Raw genomic sequence first — 16,016 nt, forward strand, 5'->3', positions numbered from 1 at the left:
CTAGCATCAGCTGGATAAAACCACTAACACACTAGCAAGCTTCTTAGCTGTGTTCCCATTAGCTCTGTTCTGAGATGCTAGGTCTTGACTTCTGCCTGTATTTCAATCTTTTAAAATTTGTTATATATTGCTTTTTCTTCAATCCAGCAAGTAAAAAGTTGGCCTAAAGCTTTATCACCTTCTGCTATGAGGTCGACAGGATCACAGTTAAAGCAATATAAGCTTGATAAAGTGTTAGGATAGGTACTGTAAGGAACACCTTGTGATAACTGCAAAAATTTGTTCTTGTGCAAAAAATCATGCTAGTATTCTTCCTCCTGAGTCATTATCATACTAGGTAACCTTCAGAGCCAAAAGCAACGTGATGTGATTTCACGTATCACCTTCCAGGGAGATGTACAACCAACAGCTTAATAGTCCCTATTCAGAAAGCATCTCCAACTGAAATGGGAGAAGCAAGGAAACTAAAGCACAGGCTTTCTCTCATCTCCAAGACGAAAGGTATTAACAAGGGCATCGTAGACAATTTCCACAAGCGGCAATTCTTATCATGTCTTTGGAGAGAAAATATTCTTCACTTTGGTCCCCAACAGTTGTGAGGTGGTGATATATGTGAATAACCATCAGCCTGTGCCTCCTAGAGCCAGCTGCCTTTCAGAGCTCCATTATCTGGTTCCTGCATACAGTGTCCGTTTGTCAAATTGAAAAAGAACTTTGGGGGTTCTAAAACTGAAAATAAGATAATTAAAAGATTCTCTGTTTTAAAAATACTTGGTGTTTGAAGAGGAATGTCTCAAGACTAAAGACGCAGGAGGGAGTTGGACAAACAGAAAGGCTTGCTGAAATCCTGCTTGGCCTCACTTCATCCAACATTAAGTAAACTTGCTAGAAGAGATTTTAGGTTCAACCTGCCTTTTAATTAGTTCACTGTTTATATCATCTATTATGAGGCTTTACTTTGGATATGACCCTGCTCCTGCTGCAGTCAACTGCACAAACACCACTAACATCAGGGGGAGCAGGATCAATGCTTTACTTTGTACATTTCATATTTAATGTCAAAAAAAAAGAAACTGGTATTTATGTTTTGTAGTTATTAGTTATCAGGTTAATATGCTAAAGGCAGTTTGACAGGGAATACCATTAATGAGCAAAATAAGGTGGCTGCTTCTGGATTGAGGTCACTTACAAAGAATGTACAAATGAAAATAAGGTTGACTTTTATTTACTTAACTATCTTCCTACATTGAATTCCTTTGGCAACGTGTCTTTAAACATTTAAAGCCCTGTTTACAAGGAGACTCTGAAAGTAGCTTCAAACCATTATATCCCTAATTGAATTCCCCAGGAGTCCTGTAAACTCTGAGGAAAAAAGAAAGAAATCATAACATTTGCTAAATCATCTCAAAACATATTTCACTGCAAGGTTATGTGACCTGTTACAAGCCTGAATGATGACTGGGATTGAACTACTGAAACCTTTTATTATTCAGATTGAAATCAAACAAAAAGTTGCCCATTTGAAGCCTGATAATTAAATTATCCTTGCTCTGACTTTTATCACTAATTAAGAGTAAGAATTTTGGCACAAGACAAGTATACTGAAGATAACACAATTAATTACAGATACGTAGCTTTTGTATAATGGCACAGGGCAGACCAGATGCAAATTAGTAGATGAGCAGGCCAATATTTGAAGCAAATGATTTTGTGGGAAATAAAAGTAAAATAATGTGACAATGTTTCAATAACCAATATTCCATTCAACTCCATCAAACCAGAAGTGCTTTTAAGCAGTTGCAAGACTTCACACTATTTCCAACCAGCTACCCCAGCTGTGTAGCATCATCTACATGAGACAGATCACATAAGAAGCTACAGTTAATATCTTTAAATGTTAAATAGCTTTGCATCCCTGTCAGCTTACCTGGCTTGTAAGTTATTCCAGGGGGGAAGAGGAATCCTTGCTGGGCTGCAGCAGCCGCTGCCAGTGTCCGCTGGTCGTGTGGAAAAATTGGGATCATGAGCGGAGGCATATGACCCTGAACCTGCTAAACAGAAGAGAGTCTCTGATCAGAAATAGCACAAATTTGTCTTGACAGGTATTTCTCCAGTACTGATAATGTTCTTGTGTTCACAAAGTCCCACGGAACCTTCTCCTTAATGTAATCCCTGCCAATTTCACATTATCACATCAAAGCCCTCACTAACATTGTTTTCCCTCAGTGTCAAAGGTGTAGCAGCCTCGGTGAACTGCACATTTTCCTACTTCTTGCCAGTTGTTTTTTTTTTTAATTAATATTCCCTGTCCTGGAACAAGGTAAAAAGGTACAAAACCTTTCTAATATACCAGTGTTTTTTTTATAAAAAAGAAGATGCATTTCTATTAAATTTTCACAAGTTTTCTCATTTCTGGTCACAGACAGCAGGGTGACAAGCATTTTAGAAGTAACCTAACACTGCAGTAACTACTTTGATGTTCAAATTTTAGTATCCTTAGGGTAATTTTAATTCTGAGATCTTACAACATTGCATTGTTCATATGTATTACCAACAAGTCAGGTATGGTATTTCAAAATCTCACCGCAGTGTTAAAAAGTCTCCTAGACAACACCCCAGCTCTTAAGATTTAAGGCTCCAACATCTTGGCTCCCAATTAAACTAACATCCTTTGCCATATACACCTCGCTATAACCTATAAATTGCTCATCTGTCTAAGTACTTTTATAGCTTTATGCACTATCATGCAGCTTGGTAATTATGGAGCTGTATTCAGAGAGCATTTCAGAATAAATCCTACTATATCAAATTTAATTTGACCTTGATAAACGTATCAAAGAGCGCAAACATGCAAAAGCTGAAAATACTTCACTTGGTATTAGGATTTGCATTCAACATATAGAAAATGGGAAATGTGTCTGTTAAATCCACATTCTAATTTCCTAGTACCTTAATTTATGCTACATGTGTTTCAGAGACAGTGGCTAGGGTCACAAAGAGTTCTTATCCTTCATTCCTGAACCCCACAAGTATGCAAGCATTTGACTATGATTTGTCTGATTAGTAGTTAAGTAAACATATAATGGTTTATATATCAAAGCTAGTAAACTTAGGAAGAAATTGGTTTTGGGACAGAAAAAAAAAGTTTGTCCTCATCCTACCATAAATAGGTGGCATTAAATACTATTAAAAAGTTAAAGTACACTTCAAGCAATTTTTTTTTTCTTTTTAATTCCTAAAAAACTTTTTTTGGTCAAATCCCATATGGTGACCTGTGACATTGTTTAAATAGTGCCAAATTTTCTTGTCACATCCCCATTACTTTCACAACCATTGATGCAGTGCAGAAATGCTACTGTGTGTGTCTATGAGGGCTAATTTACCAACAACTCTTCCCCTGGGAAAGCCCTAAGATGTAGGTTAATAAAGGTCAAGCAAAAAATAAACACTTTACAGTATTTTTTTGAATCCATTTCTCAGGAAAATCAACTTATAATAAAAAGGTCTTTGTGCAATTACTGCTATGGCACTGGGGCGTGAAAGAAACTCGCTTTGAGCAGCTATTTCTTTCATTTTAGCTGAGGTAAGCCTGGCTATGCATTTTAGGTTATGAGTTAAACTTGGCTAGATTGGAGTTGATCCCCATGTGCCCAGCACAGGCATTTACCTCTGATAAAATGGTGCTAGTTTTGCTGCACAGTATTACTTTACACTGGCTCTACGGAAGTACAGCAAATGAAAACACAGGCTTTGTCTGAAAGAAACAACTACAAGATACTGTAGGAATTCAAAACAATACACTTTACGATCATTTTCAGTAGTTTCCAATTGCAGTCTAATCAAATGGGCCCAAGGTTTCAATCACCACACACAGCCAGCGTTTCCCAGGGGTTGGCTACGAGACACCAAGGCACAGGAGAGATCAGACCACATACTGTGGTTAGAGCGATGGTACAAACATACCCACAGCAACACTTGGCACCGCAGTATCATAACAGTCATCTGAAACATACAGGTACGGCCAAATCCTGCAACGGTCATTTCATTGGCCTCTTCCCCGGGAAATCCTGTGGAGTTGGATCCCCTCCACCATATCCAAAAAGACCTACTAAGACACTCAAATGAATTCTGTAGGTGTGGAGAATCACCACTGCATGTTCTGCCTATCTGCTATCCTTCCTCTAAGCACTACTCTGAATGCAGGATCAGGCCCCCAGCCTATATATATATCAATGTACCTCTGACTAAATGCGGCTTATACTTAGAGTGCAAGTTTTAGCTTACACTTCGCAGAGCTATACAGACTGAAAAAAGCCCACACTGAATGGCAGCCCTTCCCTCCCACTGGTCTTCCCACTGGCACATATGAAATACTATTCCTGGGTCAATGCTGGTTTCAGCCTAAATTATTTTATACATAGATGTCAATTTTCAGCACAGGTCAAACGAAAAGCACAAGAAGCACAAGTAAGCATTAAAAGGCAAGTGAATATATAAGCATCACTTATAAGTGTATTGTTAAAGATAAAGAATGAATACCAGTGACACTTTTTTTTTTTTTTTTTTTTACATTTTTTCCCTATTCTTTATTATTTTTTTCTTCTTCTATTTTGATTTTACTGAGGGGGGAGAAGCTGGGAGGAGGGATTGATTGGCGGACTTCATAAAATCGGCTACATGCCCAGAAATTTTAATTGCTGAGTTGTTCCTCAGGTCTTTCTGAAAACCAAGACGGTAGCAGATGCCCGAGAAACACTTCGACTCTGTCTCCTCACATTCATAAAAATAGTGTATTGTTGGATCGGCGCTTTCCCCTTTTGTCTCCTCTGTGCTAAGTTGTTGATGATGCCATTTTTTGCCATCTGCCCCAGAGCTTCATTAAAGATACATGAATGGACTAACTGGGCTGCTATCTTGTGAGGAACAGGTGCTATTGTTTGTCCCTGAAGACTTGCACTAAAGATCTCACTCAGAATACTTGAGAAAGAGCATCTGCAGCAGTCAGTCAGAGAGTAACTTGGCAGAGCCTGTACTATGGGCTAATATGCAAACAGTGACACTCAGGGGGACTCATTTTCTCTTTCATGAAGATTATTTATATATTTTTTGTGATGGGTAATAAATGTTTGGTTTTGAACAATTCTGCCCATCTATATCTTTAACTGAACTGTAACAAACCCTGAAGGAATACTGAGGTTATTCCTTCCAAAATTCAGTTCTGCAGCCTCAAATAAAACTCTCTCTTAGATAAAGATACTTCATAAGATTAACTTCTCTTTGTATGCAAGAAGCTCAGGTTTAACTGTGCTAAACATGAGAAGCCACCAAGATTAGGGAACTCTAAAAGGTAGTGTACCATTCCTTTAATATCCCATCACAACTCTGACAGCCCTTGGGAACTGATTACAGCACTTCCTTGCCTGAGATCTAAGTCAGGAAGCAACTTTAGAGCAAATCAGCCCTGATTAGTTCAAGAAGCAACTTCCAATTTGATTCTCCCTGAAATAATACAAGTTAGTGGCCCATTTGACAAACTGGGCAAATCTGCAGTGTTGTCAATGCGGATCTCCAAAGCCAGCTGGACAATCCTCCTCGTTAGAAAGTCACCGATGTTTAGTGTTGTGCATGGAAAATGGAAGCCAGTGTGATATGGCATGCCTCTGTAATGCCCTGAATGAAAATGATCTGCCTCTTCTGGACAGGGAACACGGCACGTCTGGTGTGACTAAGGAACGGGAAGGGTTCTGTCTTTAAAAAACAAAAACTGCCTCTAAAACAACTAACACTGTGGCTAGAGAAGGAAAGGCACTCAGAGAAAAGGATGGCGGCAGTGCAAGCAAAAAGGCAGCTCACGCATTTCTGTGTAGCTGCGATGATCCCAGGCCTCAGGAGCAGAAAGAAATCCCACCCTGCAGGGGTGGCTGAATTCCTCGTCAGCCTTTCAGGACTGAGCTTGACAAGTTGCCTCTCTTGCATGGTTTGCTTCAGTAAAGGGGAGAACTAGGTGGCACTGAGAGTAAGCACAGATTTTATAATACTTTATCCATTGCTAAAAGATTTTCCTATTGAAGTGATAGGCCAAATACACCCTAATTGCCTAGAATAATTCAACATCACTACTTAAAACCATTATCCCTGACTTCCCTCACCAACAAAAGATCTGGACCCTAATTCTCAACTTGTAGAATCTTGAGATCTCTACTGAATCTAAAGGACTACACCACCACGCGTCAGCTGAGAAACCACTCTTGCTGAACTGAGGTGCTTTTTTTAAAATTTAGTCTAAAATGTATAGTACCTTTTGTTGCCAAACTAAGTAAATACTGTGATGTTGTAGCCTCTGTGAGAACCTAATGTATTCACAGGCGGGTTCAAATTTTTCATAGTTTAAACGTAAATTTCTATCTAAGATTTTCAAACTTCTTGACTAATTGGTACAGCCAGACTACAACTTTATCCTGTCTGTGTAATCATCAAGCTTTTAATTTCCATTAGTAAAAAGGCGTTTGAAATATTCTGCTGCCTCCTTTAAACACTTCAGTGTAACAGAGGAGTTTGCCAGGCAACAGTGTATTAAGTAAAAATGTGTATTTCCAGAATGCTCAAAATATGTGTTTATATGATGGAAAATAATGGTTATATCTGATAGGTCAATATGTTACATTGTAGGTTTATTTATTTTAAAAATCTTACTGGTACTGAAAGCAGTGTTTGTGCCCACAATACTAATACAAGTTTTAAAATATTTTGCATATTATATGTATTTACCTCTTCTGCATTTTAAATAGTCTGAATATGATATATGACACTATTGTTTGTATGCCACCATTGGAATTTTATTTAAAACAAGTGCTTTTTACTTGTTCTTTGTCAGAGAAAAAATAAATTAAAAAAAAAAAGGTTTTTTAAATTGATTTTATTTTGATTAGATCATTTTGGCAACAGAGCAAGAAAGCAAGCACTATGCTGCACAAAGAAGTAGGGGCATTTCCTGGCAGAACTCGCGTATGTCCATGATAGTCCGTGGGACCACTTAATGCTAAAAAGCAGTAACGCACTAAGATCTTTTGCAGTTTATGCCCAAATCTCCTCTCCATCTCTGACAATATTCTAATGAAATCATGCTGTGACTGAGCCCTTTTTTGATCCCCCAAAATGATCTATTTAGCAGACTGCAGAAGAACTGTACTGAAAAAATGAAAAGGTCTCTCTGGTTAAAATTGAATGGTCTGGCTGTTTCATTTGTGCCATTCTGGCAAAGCCAAGTGACTGTCAGGCTGGGTTAACTGACCAGTTGTAAAGGCTTTGGCTACTTTGTGTGCCTGTGGTGGCTGGGCCTATTGTTCTGAGCTCAGAAATGTAACTGATGAACTATCAAGGCTTTGAATTAATGCACCATCAATGCCTAACATTCTCTAATGTTAAAATAATATGTGAGAGTGGTTCCAAACGCTCAAGTGAGAAATCCTGTCTAGCACAAATAATCCCAGGGAATCATCTGTGGCTGCAAAAGAAGGAGCAAGCATCTAAGGAAGACGGGCTCCGGCAGACCAAAAGTGACCATGCAGGCACTGCATCACAGCTAACACACCGAAAATGGCGTTGACAGAGCTCCCACATTGAAAATTATACACCGGCTACTTTCTGCTCCTGCTAGCAATATAGAATCACTAGAGCTGTATCTATACAGGGAGGTATATTATGTTCTAATTTATCTGCCATCTAATTATCTACAGTCTAATTGAAAAATATTTCCTCTCAGTGAAAGTACATGAGCCACAAAGAAAATGTCTGCCAATGAGATCCCAGGGGGAGTGCTGGCAAATAAACTGTAAAAAAGATACCATAGACTTGCAAAGTGAGAACATTTCATATGGGAAGCAGTATGAAAAATATGTAGCCCACTGCAGCATTTGTAAATGGATTCTAACTGCCATGTTCTTTCTTCCTCCCTATCCTTTTTCCATTTGTCCAATGGTTCAGCACGATTTGGAGATTTAAGTCCACTGCAGTGGCCACAATATTAATGTGAAAATTGCAGCCATGATCATAGAGCGAAACAGAGCATCCTTAGTTTTTATTACTTCTTCCTCACTACTTTGAAACTTTAAATGAACTAAACATAAATTCCACCTACTTAAGAAATAAAGAAGAGAGCAACAGAAAAATACTAGCAACCACACAGAAAACAGAATAGTTTAAAACACTAGATCTTGTTACATTTCTATTAGCTTCTCATTATATTTCCCTGTTTTTATCGAGCTTCTTGACTACCTGGAAATAGAGAATTCAACTAAAGATGATCTCATGAAGTTAAGAGTATGATAAATGGTAATTAAATCTATTTAAATTGTCTGTATTTTAAGAAACTCTCACTAGGAGGGATGGAGAACATCTCTGCTGTACAGAAATAAATAAAACATGTTATGCAAAAGTGAATTTATAGTTCATTTGGAATTAGAGATCTACCACCTTTTCAATCCATACAAATGCATAATCTTGTCAATTAAATATTATTGTTAAGGTCTAGTAGTATGTTAAAATCACTTTAAAGTGCAACTAAGGAAAATTCATGTGTGTTTATTACTCCTTAAGGGTCTATTAGTGGGTATTTTATTCAGATTTGTGTTGTAAAATCTGCATAAACTCAGCATATTGTTATCCCCATGTGTGCATTTGTTTGGTTAAAGCATAACAGCAAATCTCTATTTCTGCAACTTCTGAAAAAGTCAAGAGAACTAAAATAGCCCTAATTTTAATCAGATACAAACAGTTATCTCTACAGAAGTGAAGAGTTGACTATTATGCAAATTGTCACGGTTAGTGGTCACCAAGCCATCACAGAAGACTGAGCAAGTCAATTATTTCAGATATTTCCAAAGACTAGTGAAGATGTATGTTTATTATTTGCACCTCATCTTATTCTTGCCAAAATATGAAAAATATTGCAGCCTAATGATACTTGTTGATATTTTATATACAGAAGCTCCATTACCTGAGCTCAAATCTAAACATAAATTATGTCAGAAATTCCCTATTAGCTTATGTTTTTACGGTGATATCAAAACATGCAAGATTTTTGGAGTACATTGAAATTTTCTGTTGACGGAAAAAACTAGAGCAGGGGATGCTTTAAAATTTGCATTTCATATTGGTGCTTTCAAGCAGAGTTTTCCCCCACAACCTTTCACAAGAGTTCTTTTTTTGAATAGTAGCCATCACTAGTTATTAACATGAAACTAATTCCCTAGTTAGGGCTTGCAATGTACAGCACAACAAATCATCAAATCAACACTGATGACTGCTAAAGGAAGGACTGTCTTTCACTTTAAAAATAGCTCCAGCAGAAGTGGGAAGGAAAACAGAAACATCTTTCAGTGCCTCTGATCAAAACATCTTTTGCCTTATATAGATTAAAAGAAAAAAGAAAAAAAAGGTATAACAAAAGAAGAGATTGTTTTTTTCAATTATGATAAATCCAGGAGCCACTGATGCTAATAGGTATTCTGTCATTTACTTCATTATTGGGAAGAATTTCAGCTTGATCAGCACATTGCTTTTAAAGTTTTCTGTTCTCACCAACATTCCAAGGTTTGTAACTACATTGTATTGTGACTACATTGCAAAGCAAATACAGCTATTGAATTCTTTACAAATATTAATTAATTCAAGCTCAAAGACCGTATCATGTCTGCAGTGTACACAGGAGGACACTGACTCAAAATGTCCCTGATTTCTTTTTCCATCACAGAAGTGACAATGCAGAATGGATATAAAACAATTCCACTATAATCTGCTGCTTGTAACCTCTACACCTTCTTGCTCAGCTGTATAAAGAGCCACCCAAAGTGCAAAGCTATGGCTAATGAGGGACATGCTCTGCTGAAAATTCAGAATGAGGCAGCTTTGGAGCAGGTACATGCCAGCAGCACTGGGTTTTGCTGAATGCTTTTGTGCTGGCAGGATACAAAAATGGAGGTGAGTCACAGCTGCGAAGAGGAGACGCCTTTCCCACCCCACCCAGTCCTGTGGCTGATCTCTTCAGGTATTTATTCCTTTGTGAATTTATTCTCCCTTATTGTTTCCCTCCAAATAGCCAGTGTTGCTATTTTTCCTCAACCCTAAATTGATAATATCCAAGAGGCCATGTCAAAGGAGATATTCACATCTAGTGAAAATATTCTTGTTTCCGCTTGTTTCTGAAGAAGACTTCATGCAGAATAGTAACCTAGATAACCTCCCGAAATCACAGAATGTTTATGGAGTGTCTAGATAGAAACACAAAGGGTTATCACAGGCAATTACATGGCGGACTGGTTTAAGGCAGAAAACTCCTGTGTCTAGAGATCAAAGTCAAATCAGAATACTGATTGCATGCAAAAATTAATTTGTTCCATCTCTTCCTAGGATTCCTCAGATTTTGACACAATCTGACCATCTTTACTCAGAAACAGCTCCAAGAAACTGGCGTGTTTGCACAGTGTGACTGAGGTGATTGCCACTGCTAGGTGTACAGTAATTATTGCAGATTTGGGAGTAAGCAAGAGAGAGCTTCTCAAACCCTAGCGACATACACACAGCCTGCTTCCTTCCTACGCCAACTGTGTCTGGCTCAAGCCAGTTATATTGGCTCCTCAAGTTTCTACAGCATTTATGATTCATCCACAAAAACATTTTGAAAGAACAAAATCATTAAAAAGGTAAAATAAGGCAGAAAACCGGGAAACTGCTTTTTAAAGTGGGCATTAGGCGTTTCCTATCCAAGTTTGGGTGTTAAAATTCCAGCAACAGCTTCCCTTCAAAGCTAAATCCACACTGCTGTGCTGCCTGTCTGCAGACTACCCTGATATTCAAGAAGGAATGCCAGTCTTCCAATTCTCTGGCTTTCCCCGATCTGTCAGAACTCCAACGTTATTTAAAGCCAGCTTTTGGCTTGCAAATTGATCGCTGCCACGAATCCTACGATCAAGTTCCCGCTACAGTGACTCTGCTCTCTTGGTTGGGGCTGTTTTCCTCAGCTGCTGACGGCGGTCGGTGGGAAGCAGGAGCACAAGGCTGGGCTGCGGTTCACTTTCTGCCTGCTGAACCCGCGGTGAAGAGCCGGCTACTCCACAACTGCGGCGTGCCCGGAGTTTGTGTGATGAAACGCACAGGCAAATCTACATAGCATTATCGGGCGGCAACAATGGCCCTTTGTCCAGCTGTGGCTGTCCCCCCTCCACAGCCAGGCCTTATCTGCTCAGGAAATGCCTGTTTTAACTGACAGGTAGGAGATTAAATCTACAGCTGCCGAAACACAATCTCCGCTCTGTTAGATAGGCTTTCATTGAAAAGCACTACAAACACATAATTTGTTTATGTTGTACCAGCAATCTTTGACAAAGCAGACTGTCTAGCTGAGACAAATGTGGTTAAACCCATTTATTGTATTATTTCTGCTACACAGAACAAGCTCTTAAAATGTAGAAACTAGACAAGGCACAAAGCTCTAGCTGTCTAAAGAAATCAAGAATAGATGACTTCTTGTTACACTAGCCCCCTTCACACAGCATAGCATGTTCTCTCCTGGAAAACATCCACTGTGATTTCTTTTTTTTTTTTTCCCTCCCCCCCCCCCCTTTTTTTAAGTGGGTGGTTCAATGATGTTTATGTTTCCAGGTTTTAAAGTTTCTTTTGTTTTCTCTAGCATCAATAGATAAAAAATAAAATAGTCAAAGGATGCCTTCAGTTTAAGAAACAAGGGAATATTTCTGAGAGACTACTCTCAAGGAAAGAATAATTTTCCAGACACGCTGTCTGGTCCTCCTGACTTAATGCACGCTCAAATAGAAGTTTTGCCTGACTAATGAATGCTGGACTGACCCCCCCCACCCCCCTTCTCTCTCTGTTTTTTAATCATCAATCACATATTTCTCAAAACATTACTTCATTTTCGTTACACCTTCTGCCTTATTTTAAAATAATATTGCCGGCTGTTTATTTCAAATGAAAGGCATGGGGAACTGATGAATTAAGTGTTTATAAATCCTCATTTTCAGATTGAAAACAACCTTTTTCATAATGCAAAGGCTTCATAAAAAAGCCCGTCTCTTAGCTCTAGTTTCTGCAGGCTATACATTACTCCCAGTAAACTCTCCGACACGAGTGAAATGTGTACTAGCCGCCGAATACAATAAGGGCAACACTCATCTCTCAAGGAGAGCCTCAAAAACTCCCCCTACCTCGGTGGAGCAGGACCCACTTCTGAGAGCAGAGCGTGGCCCACGCCAGTCCTTGCTTGCTGTATTTAAGGCTCTGTTCTCCGGTGATCTGCATATGCAACTCCAATTAATTTTACTGGGAGTTGTGTGCACGCACAGATGAGCTTAGCAACTGGCATATTAAACCATCCCTTCACTCTGATGAAATTTAGTAAATGAGTTTTACCAGTGTTATTGCTATAGATGTTCAATAAGGAAGATCTTGTAAAACACAGAATTGTTGCTCTAATCGTTAATTATAATTAAAAGGAATAGAAATCAGAAAAGTAGTCGACATCTGAATGGTTTTGTCATTCACGTTACTTCTGTAGCCCTCTCGTCTCTCCTGGGGCATTCTCCTACGTACCCTTTTGCAGCACACTGGTTTCCTTATTATTTTATTTAACCCTAATCACAACATTCATCTCTGGATTTGAGAGGAAGCTGTACAGAGCTACCATACGAACTGCCACTCAGAACATTCAGTTTGGCATAAAATTAAAAAAGTATGCAATAAACTGGCTGAATCCATAGGGAATCCCTCAAACAGCATGGATAATGAGGGGAATCCATAACAGACATAAACAAACCCAGAAAGATGTCTGGGGCCAACATCATTATGTAAGATATATGCCCAAGATATATGGGCATACGTTTGAATGTTCAACTTCAAACTCTGCCTGTATTAGATTGATTGAATCTCAGCATGGGGTTTAGTTAATAAACAAACCTTGCCTTTGGAAAATATTTGGGGATGAAATTATGTATTACAGCCAGGCACCTACTACATGTGGCACGAAGATGCCCTTCTACCTTAAAGCTTTGTTAAAGCAGGATTGTAAAGAAAATTAGAAATCCATACTGTCAGAGGAACAGATACAATTTTCAGGTTAAGTGGCACAACTCTGAAGACAGTTGTTATCCACAGACTGTATTGCAGTCTATGCACCAGGGGCACACGAATAGAATTCACATTAAAAATTTGAGACCGGTTTGAATCTTTGGGCTTTGATTCACACTTCCCATGTTTTTTAAATATGTTACCCATATTCTCATAAAGGATACAACAATAATGCTAGCAAATCTTTTTGGTAATTATTAATTTCACTGTAGAATAGCTTTTTTGCTATGCTTGGCTTGTTAATAAAATGCATTTTGCTCACCTCAGGGTACACCATTAGCCAGCATACTTGCTCTTTTCCTTTTTTTTTTCCAGGTTTTGTTTAAAAATTCTTCTTAAACCTGTATATTAATCACTGCTCAGAGGGTGAAAGAATTTGCAGGAGCAGCTGAAGTGCTATATTTTTTTTCCTGAAGTAGGAACTAGTTAGTGCTGATACTTTTCACATATATTGGAACAGGAATGAAAGAGACATGCAGAAAGGAAAGAAGAAAAACATAACAGTAAGGATAAGGGCTGACCTGATGGTACAATCAAGAGTCTAACGCAACCTCTTACAGAACTGAGCCATGATGGCATGCCCCAGAGACAGCCAGATCCAGGAAGTTACCACTACCATAATTTGTGTCACTTGATTAGGTAATATGAAAAAAAAGAGAAGGAACTCAGCAAAAATGCCTATCCAAACAGACTACCAAAATCAGAGAAGACAAAAAACTTCTTTCGATAGCTCTGTTCCAAATCTTACATCCGTGTTTACTTGTAAGCTACTGTGCTCCATTCTGAAGTCCTGTTTTAGAGTTCAACTATATAGGAAACAACTGCCTGTTAATTCAACACATGTCTTTGGAGCATGTTAGTACTTCTACACGTGAACAGTGTTTAAGTACATCGGAGATACTTTGTGGAACTTTGCTTACTCGTTAGGAGGAAATTATTCTTCAAACAAAAGTATGTACTAACAGCATTCATTATGGAAGTTAGTGTGTAGTAACATGCCATCATAAAGCCTCACATCCCAACAAGCAGAAACTTCCTATTTAGATGTTTTCTTAAAGTGAAAGTAAAATCCTCTCTCCATATACATACATACACATGCTTAAGTATTTTATATTATAGACAAAAGTATATTCTTCATATATACACACACATATAATATATATACAGATTCATATATGATATATGCAGAATTCATATTCTGCATATTCATATATGCAGAATAAATAATTATATACACGTGTGTGTTATATGACAAGTATGCTTTCCACTTGTTTTCCAATCCTCTCCCTTGAAACTTCAGTGTTCTTAGACCCATTCAGCTACACAACCTGCCTGCTGCACTCCCAGACAGTCACCACTTGAGTCACTGACTACATGAGACACAAAACCTGAGCTTCTGGAACACTTACTCTGGGAAGACCACCTCCGTCTCTGTAAGGAGCTACTTTGAGCATGGTATGTGTAACATTTCTGTGCTGAGTGAAGAAGTCAGTAAGCCAGCTGTGCTAACCATAGCAGTAGACAACTTGAGTAACAGAAAAACTTATTTGGAAATCACTCTATCACTCACATCTATTGTTGCTGAATTTCCTTCTGATTCTTATTTATCAATTTTTTTATTTTTTTTCCCCCCTCCCTCACTTAATCTTTTCACTCCTTGCAGAACTCCTAACATTCACTCTCACTTCATCTCTTTTGGAGAGTATTTTCTGCATATAGAAGGTAGCTATCTGGCAGTAAATTCTCCATCCTAGGACACTGATACCAAAGAAGTCCTGCCCCAAATCTACCAATAGTCTTCTGTCACAAGATCATAATAAAGTGCATTTGGCTCCCTTGGCTTTCAAACTGTCACTGTCACAAATACAAGAAAAGCATAGACAGAAAAGTAGCATTGTATCAAGGAAATACGGACACCCACAAACATCTATTTTTTTAAGATATGCAGCTGCAACAAATTAAAATCATGCTTTTCTAAAGCCTTCCAAGTACATGTAAGGGTCGTCATAGTTAACAACAATCTTCCTCACACTTCCTGCTTTGTTAGCACATGCTTTTGTCTCCATTTTCTGTTGAGGTAGATCAGAGTTTTCAGAACATAATTTTCCATTTCAGTTTTGATGCCTTTTTCAAAAGAATTTTTAGGGCTTCTCCCCCCACCCCCAGAAGTCAGTCTAATTCCAAAATTGTGTCAAAAGACAATATAAGAAAATAAGATTTCAATACAGAGTTTCTGAGTCATGAGGGTGAATGGGTTGAGAACCCGATCTGTGCAAGATGCACAGACCAACTGACGTGTAAGTTTATTTGGGACAGCGTTGCTATTACGTTTTAAGGGAAATGGAGAGGCGAACCGTGGTAGTGCATTTTAAGGAAACAGAGAGGAGAGGCTTTGACTACTGTTAGGTCACTAGCAGGCTTAAATGATTTAATGCCTAGATCCTGAAGTTCATAACCATACTTCAAACACTTCCAATGTCTATGTGATGTTACTATCTGCATTGTTTTGTGGCTTAATAGAATAACACCCACTGCATTTCTGACAGTACATGCATCCCTGATACCACTGCCCCAGAGTTGGCTGGTGCATGTGGTGCTGTACTATTTGCAGCTCTCTTACCAACAGCAGAGTGTATATCTAAGTCATTTCAGCATTCATATTGTATTTTTCAGTACACACCAACGTGATCTTGATTCTCTCTCCTGGAAGTCTGGACTGTGTTCAAATCACTCATTCATTTTCCATACTCACTGACTGGCTTTTGCTGTTACCAGTCACTGCTATAACCTCTGTGTTATGCATAATAAAAATCCTTCCCATCTGAGTTGTCTGCCATGGTTACTGGAAATCTGCTGTATGTAGCATTCCCAAGAGC

General features: G+C 38.5%; 1 protein-coding gene across 33 annotated transcripts in view; it reads right to left on the bottom strand.

Annotated features, from left to right (window-relative positions):
• SOX6 (SRY-box transcription factor 6) overlaps positions 1-16,016 on the bottom strand; it is a 482,345-nt gene that overhangs the window by 200,602 nt on the left and 265,727 nt on the right. For 26 of the 33 annotated variants that reach the window (XR_014585612.1, XR_014585613.1, XR_014585614.1 and 23 more), the window contains one exon: positions 1,928-2,051. Coding sequence is in view for 29 of the 33 variants with exons in the window: in XM_083840231.1 (XP_083696357.1) it covers positions 1,928-2,051 (124 nt within the window). In the remaining 4 variants the exon portion in view is untranslated. The remainder of the gene's footprint in view (positions 1-1,927; positions 2,052-16,016) is intronic. The other 7 variants (XM_083840229.1, XM_083840228.1, XM_083840237.1 and 4 more) reach the window with 1 other exon arrangement.

The sequence above is a fragment of the Anser anser genome (assembly GCF_964211835.1).
Source record: "Anser anser genome assembly, chromosome: 5".
NCBI lineage: Eukaryota > Metazoa > Chordata > Aves > Anseriformes > Anatidae > Anser > Anser anser.